The sequence below is a fragment of the Brassica napus genome, chromosome C3, assembly GCF_020379485.1.
Source record: "Brassica napus cultivar Da-Ae chromosome C3, Da-Ae, whole genome shotgun sequence".
Taxonomy (NCBI): Eukaryota; Viridiplantae; Streptophyta; class Magnoliopsida; order Brassicales; family Brassicaceae; genus Brassica; species Brassica napus.
The window spans coordinates 19,468,741-19,479,853 of NC_063446.1; the positions used below are offsets into that span (position 1 = coordinate 19,468,741).

At 27.5% G+C, this 11,113-nt stretch overlaps 1 protein-coding gene across 1 annotated transcript; it reads right to left on the bottom strand.

Annotated features, from left to right (window-relative positions):
• Nucleotides 1–1,562: 1,562 nt before the first annotated feature.
• On the bottom strand, nucleotides 1,563–10,813 carry LOC106388529 (probable aquaporin NIP5-1). Its single transcript, XM_013828620.3, has 4 exons — nucleotides 10,034–10,813; nucleotides 3,084–3,503; nucleotides 2,167–2,228; nucleotides 1,563–2,054 (listed from the first exon to the last, which is right to left on the bottom strand). The coding sequence occupies exons 1-4, from the start codon at nucleotides 10,259–10,261 to the stop codon at nucleotides 1,859–1,861; spliced, it is 906 nt and encodes a 301-aa protein (XP_013684074.1). The 5' UTR covers nucleotides 10,262–10,813; the 3' UTR covers nucleotides 1,563–1,858.
• Nucleotides 10,814–11,113: the final 300 nt, after the last annotated feature.

Genomic DNA, 11,113 nt, shown 5'->3' on the forward strand with positions numbered 1-11,113 from the left:
AAAAATCTTAAACAAAGGTGTATTTTTCAAATTATATTCTTATTGAAGTGTATTTATCCAAATTTTCCCTTAATTATTTGCAAACATTTAGTTATTTATTTATATATATAAAACTATTGAATGATTATAATAACTATTAGACATATCAAAATAAATAAAATATTAAAAACATAAAATGTTTTATCAATTATATTGTATTAAAATATTAAAATAAAATAGCAATTCAAATTTAAAAATAAGATGAATTTATATATGAATTTTATAAATACTTTCAAAATTTTACTCTTTTAATTTTGTATAATTCATAGATATTTTATTTAATATTTAAATATACATTTAAAAATAAAAAAAAAAATTAAAAACATTTAATTTATTTAAAAAATCACTATATTTTAATGGTAACTTCTAAATATGTTATTTCTATTTTTATTTTACTGTTTAAAAGAAAGTATCAGTTAATTTTTTTAAACAAAAGCTACTTCAAAACCAAAAACAAAAATCTAAATCTAAAAGTTAAAAACCAGAACCAAAAGCTGAAAACCAAAAGAAAAACTAAAAAACAAAAAATGAAAATCTAAAAACAAAAAAAACCAAAACTAAAAACTAGTTCAAACAATCAACACCTGAATATTTTTAATAATTATTAGTCACATTAAAAATAACTAAAAATTATAAAAACATAATATGTTTTACTAATACAATATATTGTATTAATCTTGAAAAATAAAAATAGCCATTCAACTTTAAGAAAATATAAACCATTTATAAACTTATAATTATTTTCAAAATTGTAAGTACTTTTATTTTTGTATAATTTATAATATTTATATAAGAAAAACTATTGCTATTCAAGTTCTTAAAAAGTTTACAATAATTTATATAAGGAAAATTTCTAAGTAGTTTCAAACTTTTAAATATTTTTATTTTTTTTTGTAATTTTGAATATATTTTATTTATATTTTATTATCATATATTTTTGTTATAAAATATAATAATTAAAACATGTTATTGTATTTTATTTTAAATAATATATTTTGGTAAATTTTAATTATAAAATCTAAATATTTATTGCTATTTTGTTGTATTATTTTAAAATAATTTATTAATTAATTTTGGAAAAACAAAATACATCAAACGCAAAAACCAAAATCAAAATCTAGAAACTAAAAGCTGAAAACAAAAAAAAAACAAAATCTAAAAACCAAAATCCAAAACCCAAAATCTAAAAACCAAAAACTAAAATTTAGGGATTTAGATTCTTATAAATTAAGGGAAACAGTGATCAAATAATTTTTTTTAATGAGAAAATGGTATTGTATTTTATTTTTTAAAGCTTTGTGCCAAATGTCGAATTCTGATTAGTTTGCACTTTATTATATAAAAGATTATCTTTCTAAGATAATATTTAACTTCATCTAACATTTGAATGAATACGAACATGCCTCTAATTCCAAAAAGATTCTTAGTTTTCATTCACGAAATGCGTCTAGGCCTATACTCCACAAAGTATCGACAAAAAAAAATTGTTCAATCAATGATGTAACTATATTTTGAAAAAAAAATTACACAACATAATTTATTAATAAAACATCCTTATCACCAAGGTACATACAACATCAAACCAACAAAGAAACCCACACCAAACGAAGTGTATTATCACACAAGACACAATTTGACAATGACGAGACGAGGTCGCATCGGATTTATAAACCGATGCTATGCACACATAGAGCGTGGACTTGTAGTCACATCGCCTTTTATTCTTCACAAAAGCTTCCAAAGCTTTTCATAACATTACATTATTATTAAATTATACAGTAACAGTAACAAGCAGAAGACTTCTGGACAAGTCGCTCACTTAACGACGGAAGCTTCTAACCTGACGCGGTGGGTCAGTCACGTTATCGTTAAGCTTGACGCCTGTGTACACGGCTGCTCCAGATATTGCACCAAGTGTAGGAGCTACCAGATAAACCCAAAGTAACCTATAGTTTCCTGATGCAAGGGCTGGTCCTAGAGTCCTAACGGGATTCATAGATGCACCAGTAGATGGCCTATAAAATTTTCAAATGTTTTAGAAAACATTTTGGTTCAGAAGTTACAAAAAAACATTAGGGTTCAATGGTTCTGGAAAATATGAAGCTTAAATTCCTTTGATAGACTTACCCTGCGACAAGAATGTTGAGCATGACAGTGGCTCCAACAGCTATACCAGCCAATTCTCCAACCTACGCATCAAACCCAATCAAGAAAAGAGAATACAATAAGAATTAGCTACTTAGATGACGATCACTGGCTAATCTAAATAGGCATATATCGATTTTTATTCTATTTTTGTTAATGATTACGTTTACATGTTCTAATTAAACTTGAGCGACTAACAGGGCTCCGATAATAATCTTTACCTGCAAAGTTTTCTAAGATGTGTCTAGAAATCGGACAATTTTTTTTTTGTTTTCTTTAAATGTGATGTTTTACAACATAAATATAAGTTGGATACAAAATTTTCATCTTGGCAGCTAATGGTTAGAGACCGTCTCCTATTATAATAATAGTTTATCTTATAAATATAACCATGAGTTTGAATGTTTTTAGTAATAATGAAGAAACCGCTGAGCAGTGAGCAATTGATGACCCAACACCACATAAAAAATAAGGTTCAATCAGAGGCCTAAATTACTATTTAGAGGAAATAATCGTTTACAATTTAATATACTATATCGAATATAAAATATAATAATTTGTAAATCTTAAATTTATAATATTTTATCATAAAATTCATAACATAATATTAAAAGCTATAATTTATAAAATAATAAATTTCTAATATTATATTAGTATTTTAATTTTCAGAAGGTTTAAAAATTGTTTTCAATTATGTAGCGTTTAGGAGCGGGTGCTTAAAACACTTTTTACAACACTGATTTTAAGTAAAAGATTTTGGAATTTGAATTCTTGTAGTCAAAAACCAACATTAGTAAGAAAAGAGTTACAGATATATTCTTTCTTTCCTTTAAACCGAAATGCAGTTGTATATAATATGTTGTCCATATAGAGATAAGAGAAGAGAAAGAGAGACTTACGGCACGAGTGTCGGTGGCAACGGCAGTAACAACAAAGAGGAGAATGAAACTGATGATAAACTCAAGAGCAAAGGCTTGTCCAACACTAACAGACGGAACAGTCACACCTCCCGACATGAAAGGATGGAAAACTGCTTTGAGTGCGAATGAAGCGCATACGGAAGCTGAGACTTGCGCTGCTATGTAAGCAGGTACGTGGGCCCAAGGAAAGTGTCGTAGAGCTGCGAATGCTATAGTCAGTGATGGATTTAAGTGAGCCCCTGATATGTGACCGGTTGAGAGAATTATGATCATCACTGCGAGTCCTGCGCATGCCGCGTTGCCGATTAGGGTTTCAGCTCCGTCGTATTTCTGGTTCACGATTGGACCGGCTGTCGCGGTGAATATCACGATGAATGTTCCCACGAACTCAGCCCCAAGCTGCATCACACACACGGATACAAGTTAGCCATTATCAAGTGAGTAGAGGAAACAGAGGTGAGACCGTTAGAGGGATAGATCATATACGTTTCTTGTGTAATAAGGAAAACAAAAGTGTTTTCTTGAGAATGAAAATTGTTTATTTTCTATCGTTTATTTGTTTTTTTTTCTTTTTTTTTTGAAACACCGTTTATTTGTTTTCTTAGTCTATGAAAACTAATGTATATTATACTCCAGTGACGTTGATACAAAGTAATTATATTTCGATCTGAGGTATCGAAGTTTATGTCAAAGAAGAGTCACATACATTATCATGTCTTTTTTTTTTAATCTAAACTGCTACAAACTAGTTACCAACTCAACCCAAACTGGTGGTAAATTGCCAACATAGTACACTGCAGAAGAAGAACATCGAACACTCTATGCTAATCATGTTAGTAGCCAGATTTTCTAGTTTCAGCAAAGTATCACAATCTATTAAACAGTGAACTTTTGATATAAAGTTAAAATAATTTTACTAATATATAAATAATAAATCAAATGTAATTATTGTCAATAAGTTTAAATAAAAAAATTATATAATTTAATATAATTTGAATCTAATTAATTTGATTCACAATTATGTCTACTCCGATGTATGACAATTTGACCCAAAAAATCACATTAACATATGTTCAATATTGCAAAATTAGTGGTCATTTCAACAAAATCTCAAATAATGGCCATTTTTTCCCTTTTTAATCTCAGCTGATATTTAATTATCTTTCTAAAAAAAAATTGATATTTAATTATTTATTAACTGGCATAATACAGTCAACGGTTACTATTATTACGTGTGAGCTGTCCATAATATTCTGCCCTCTTGGACCAGCACCCAATCAAGACATTAATCATAGATTATGTACCCAAAAAAATATCCCCTATATATTAATTGAGAAGCATTTGAAAAATTAGAACCTTAATTTTATATTAATTAAAAAGAAATCCAAATCCTAGGTGTCACTCTAAATGCCTTCTAAATTCCATTTCAAAGAATTCTAGAACATCTAATATAAAATATAGTTTAATCTAATGGTGTCACATTATTCCATAATTATATAACACTAGAGAACATTATATTAATCTAAAATATAGGAAGTGTGTATTTTTTCCTTAAATAAAAGCTACAGAATTACCTAATATGATTTACATATATATGGCAATTAATGATTATGAATAATAAAGATTTGATAACAATTTTTGCATCCTTCTTCATTTTTGTTTAAATTTATATTATTAAAAAAAATTAAACAATCACATTAACCATATAATAAAAAAATTAGATTTTTTCTTATATGTTATATTTTAATTTTTTTTAAATGACTTTAAATTACAAAAATGAGGAAACTTTATATGTTATATATATTTTTTTAAAACGAATTTAAAATACAAAAATGAGGACACCTCATATGTTATATTTTTCTTATATGTCATAATTTTCTTATATGTTATATTTTGATTTTTTTTAAAACGACTTTAAATTACAAAAATGTAAGTTTTCCTTAAGTATACGACTAAAAACATTAAAACGACATGTATCAATTCGATGGTTGATTTGAAAGCTTTCAAAACCAAATGGAAGATAAAAGTCAAAATAATTTAACTGTGGAAACAATACTATTCACTTTTTTCAAGAATATGTTCGATTGAAAAAATAAGGTTTTTATGTCATAATTTGTTTAATGTCCACTAGAGAACATTATATTAACCTAAAATATAAGAAGTGTATATTCTTTCCTTAAATAAAAGCTACACAATTACCTAATATGATTTACATATATATGACAATTAATGATTATGAATAATAAAGATTTGATAACATTTTTTGCATCCTTCTTCATTTTTGTTTAAATTTATATTATTAAAAAAAATAAACAATCACATTAACCATATAATAAAAAAATAAAATTTTTTCTTATATGTTATATTTTGAATTTTTTAAAATGACTTTAAATTACAAAATGAGGAAACCTTATATGTTATATTTTTTTTTAAAACGACTTTAAAATACAAAAATGAAGAAACTTTATATGTTAGATTTTTTCTTATATGTTATATTTTGAATTTTTTAAAATGACTTTAAATTACAAAAATGTAAGTTTTCCTTAAGTATACGACTAAAAACATTAAAATGACATGTATCAGTTCGATGGTTGATTTGAAAGCTTTCAAAACCATATGTAAGATAAAAGTCAAAATAATTCAACTGTGAAAACAATACTGTTCACTTTTTCAAGAATGTGTTCGAGAGAAAAAATAAGGCTTTTATGTCATAATTTGTTTAATATCCACTAGAGAACATTATATTAACCTAAAATATAAAAAGTGTGTATTTTTTCCATAAATAAATGCTACGAAATTACCTAATATGATTTACATATTTATGGCAATTAATGATTATGAATAATAAAGATTTGATAACAATTTGTGCATCCTTCTTCATTTTGTTTAATTTTATAGTATTAAAAAAAAATAAACAATCACATTAACCATATAATTAAAAAATTAGATTTTTTTCTTATATGTTATATTTTGAATTTTTTAAAATGACTTTAAATTACAAAAATGAGGAAACCTTATATGTTATTTTTTTTAAACGACTTTAAAATACAAAAATGAGGACACCTTATATATTATATTTTTCTTATATGTTAGATTTTTTCTTATATGTTATATTTTTAATTTTTTAAAACGACTTTAAATTACAAAAATGTAAGTTTTTCTTAAGTATACGACTAAAAACATTAAAATGACATGTATCATAATTTGTTTAATGTCCAATCCGATCAACCCATGATGTATAAATTATAGTTTTGTTCCATTATTTTTAATAAAAATTGATCTGATCCATTGGAAAGAAATTATATAATAACAACAAAAAATATTTTATATATATAAATAAAATGATCAAATATATAAAAGAAACTATAGATAATATATACAAATAAATTCACCCTGCGCAAGGTGCAGGTCTTATCCTAGTATACGATTATTAGAGCATCTCCTATGATTGAAGTATTTTTACTTAATATTCCATTTTATCCTATTTTAGAAAAAAAATGAAGTGGGGTTAAAGATATCTTTAGACAAAAAACGCAACTGATAGCAATATAACTAGAGTAACTTAGAGTAAACATGAAAGAAATAAAGAAAAAGAATTAATTGTTTGTACTGTTACACTAATTTATGCTATTTTCTGGAATAATAAAAAAAAATAAAAAGTACAGAAAATATAAAAGAAATATTTCATTTTCCAGAGCAAAGATAGAGAAAATATGTTTACCACTTTCATCCTGATTGGCTCTATGTAAACTGAACTGAAAGTAAACATTTTCTCAGCTATTTGTTACTCTAATTGTGCTATTTAGTCAGACTCAAAACTTCGCTCATAGAAAATATTGGTTATGTGCTATTATCAGAATTCTCATTATAGGATTTTCAGACGGCAATGAATACGTTTATGTAATCTGATTTTAGTGGTAAAATTTAGTGGTTTAAGAGCCAGTTCATTCCAGGTAGTGGGATGATCTTGTTCTCATAGTGGTGAAAAATGCAATATCAGATTGATTGGATAGCATAGGATTCTTCTAAAGTATTCCTAGGTGATACTAGATCCGATACTGTACGTGGGGTGAAATCTTGTATGCAACTTCTGTGTTTATTTAACCTCTTAAAAACTTGCGATAGTTAAATAAACCAATTATATGCGGTTTGACACAAATGTTTGATACTCAGCTCGTACTCGATACTTATTCGGTACTTGGCCCTTAAAAGTTAAAACTATGTACTTGCAATGATCAAGGCAAATAACAAGTACATTAAAGTAAAAACTAGCAAGTATAAACTAGGCCTGGGCATTCGGGGTCCCAATCGGGTTTCAGTTTTATCCAATCGGGTTTCAGTTTTTCAGGTTTATCAAAATCAGCCCCATTCGGATTATATGAAAGTTCGGTTCGGGACCGGTTCGGGTTCTATCGGGTTCGGGTCGGGGTTAGTAAATCTTCAAAGAACCGGTACAACCCAATATACTTTCGGATTCGGGTCCCAGTCGGTTTTTCGGTTTAAAAGTACCTGATTTTTACCTATTTTATAACCAAAACATGAGTAAAATCGGTTCTTCGGTTTTAAAATACCTGATTTGTACCTATTTTGTAACCAAAACTTAAGTAAAATCGATTCAAAAATAAGGAACATCAACCGTGATTATTCGAAATTAAACGAAAAGTAAACATATTTTACTGATAAAAAGAAAACCAAATAAATAAAAGTATAAAACGAAAACCAAATTCTCATGAAATGAGAAACATTGTTTAACGAAAACAAAATTAAAATCTAAATACTTCAAGATTCAACGGTCATCTTCAACCATCAACCTTCATGTAATAGAACCACCAACCTTCATGTAATAGATAAGTATTTTAGATGTTTAATATTTCTTAGCGTATTTTGGATACATATTAGGAATTGAGATCATGTTTGGTACAAGATCTTTTAGAGGTTTTGAATGTTTCGGGTTCTATCGGATATCCATTTAGATTCGGGTTTGGTTCGGATAATACCCATAACCCGAAATACCACAGAACAAAATCTATTCGGTATTTACGTCGGGTTCGGATCGGTTCGGATTCATTTTTATCGGATCGGATCGGATACAGATCGGGTTTTCGGATTCGGTTTATTTGTCCAGCCCTAGTATAAACCAAGTACCAAATCTTAATATTTTAACTACCTGGCTTACTATTTGTTACTCGTTTTTCGAGTTTTAAACTAAGAATTTATTAATAGCTTACTAATAATTATTTGAGAAAACTATTATTTATATAAAATTAGTAATATGTTTTTAATATCAAAGTGATATTAAACATAATAGTTCAAAAATTATTTTGTTGATTATAATATTAAAGATCATATATAATTTCCTACGAATATATATATATTTTTTTTTTGCAAAAAATCATACTATATATTTTTATAAATTTGAAAAAGTTGATTTATTTAAATTTTAAGATTCTAAACATAAACAAACAAGTAACAAATCTAACCAAGTAATTTATAAGTATTTAAATACTAAGCAAGTACTTGGTTAACAAGCACTCGGTACAATCAAGTACAAAAACAAGTCAATATTTATGATAATTGTATAGGACAAGGTAAAGGTAAGTATCGGGTATGCCAAAATTATCAAGTATCCGTTTGTACCCAGGCCTACCATGCCATCCAGTGAAGACTAGTAAGTTTTCCTCTTTTGTGAGTTTTCCCTCATAAAAACAATATTGTAGCATATATATAGAATCCATAAATTGAAATACGACGGGAGTCGGCATCCACTGAATAATTTAATGACTTTGACTTATACAATTATTTATCTTTATTTTTAAATAATTTTAATTTATCTGTTTTTACATTTATTTCACTCTGTATCTATTTGCATGTTTTATTTAATTCTGTTGCAACAACTTGTTCGTGTCGTGTTATAGGTGATGATTGGTTCGACTGTGGCTTTAAAAATTTAGATGTAGATAATTAGCTGTAGATAAATCGGTCGTATTGTTACCGTACACTTTTTCTGCAGAGACTTTTGTTGTAGTTAAATTTGTTGTAGTTGTAAACTGTAGGTTGTAGATATTTTAAAATAAAATATATAAAATATGTGTTGTATATATAAAATTATTATTTTATATCTATTAAAATAATTTATATTAATATTTTTTAATAAATTATCAAAATTTATTGTAATTTAAAATGTGATATGTAAATAATATTTATATTATTTAAATATCTTAATAATTTAAAAACACTCAAATTCAAAATTAAAATATTTATAAAAGTTTTTATTATGATTATATAATTTATTTGATATTATAGATATTTTTTTTCATTTACAGATTCTACAGCCTATAACAAAAGATGTAGGGTTTTTGCCAAAAATACTTAAGAAAAAGTTTTGTTTTATTTTTTTTTTGTTGTAGCTTTAAAAATAAAGGTAAAGCATGATTGGTAAAACTAAATAAAAACTTGATGTAGACTTTAATTTTTAAAAGTAAAAGTACAACATGATTGGTAAAATTTAGTGATTTAAAAATAAATAAAACTAAAGTAAAAAAATAAAACCCAGTAAATCACCCCCGTAGTCTCCTCAAAGTGTAACGTAAACCCGTATGATCTATTCAATATAAATAATAGGTTAAAAGGATAAATAAATATCATCTTTTGGTAACTAGAATTTTAATTTTCAGAGCTTACAAAAACTATTCAAACATAAATGTACGATCGAATTGTGACTTTCTGAGTATACCTATATTACATAGATTTGTAATAAGTTAATAATGTCTCGATCTCATTATCTAATTATTCATTATTTCCACATCGTCTATAGGATTCCAAAGTTTTCACATAATTGGAACAAAATATATATATATATTTTTTTTTTTTTGGAACAAAATATTTGGATACATATTTTCTTTAAAACAAAAAAAAAAAAGATCACGTACCTTGCGAGTAAGGGAGACACCAGGAGAGGGAAAATCGGTGAAGCACGTGTCGTGTTGACCCCAAGGGTTTCCCATCACCGGCAAGCATTTGCATGGAGGTATCGGTTTCCGATGATCGAACGACATTGAATCAACTCTCATCCCCGTGATCAACGGTCCTCCCGGCGTTCCTGGCGTCGGCGGAGCCGTCACCGCCACCGCACCCATTTCAGCCTCTGGCGGAGACATCCTTACCTTTTCCGGTATTCTTTTTGTATTTTGTTTTGAAGAAAATACTTCTTCTTTTTTTCTTTTTTTGTAGGAGCTAGTGAGATAAATTTCAAGAGACGAAATTTACATGATTTGAGGTTTTTATAAATTTGGGTTTACACTTCTGCTTCAAACTTTGCCAGGACTAGTTTCACCAAACAAAAATTAAAACCAGGGACACCAATGAATCAAACTTATCTACCGATTAAAATTTTCTTTTTTTTTTCTGAAGGAGAAGAAAATGGATCTGGGACGTTAATTTACATGCTTGTAAGGATTTTTATAAAGCTGTTACTACGTAAGAAGAAGAATATGAACGAAGATAGCCACTTCAAAAAACCAAAATCAGAAACCGAATCATATAAAAAGCAAAGACGACAGACACATATGGATGCGTACGTTAGCACTGAGCCAAGACTAGTTCTCGAATCTGTGGTTCTGAAAGAAAAGAAAGATAGAGGGATGTATGAAAGGTTTGGTTAATGCTCGAGCTTAAGTTATATTTATATGTGTGTGTGTTTATACAGAAAAGAGATTGTTATGCATTGAACCCAAAAAGATCAATAATAAAAAGTCAACTCCAATAAACAGTTCATTACTAAATCCCTTTATAAAGATATCTGCTAGAGTCACCGGTGCCTTTGTCACCGGCATCTTCGTTACCGTTCGATCTAAGCAACATATCTGTGTGTGATTCTTAGGAACCGCACATGGCCGTGACGGTATCACTACTGATCTTTCGCCACCCCACAATCCTCCAATAATTGAATAGAAAATTGTTCTTAAGTCTGGGGAAGAGCGTTTGATTCTTGGAACAATTTTTAAAGAGAA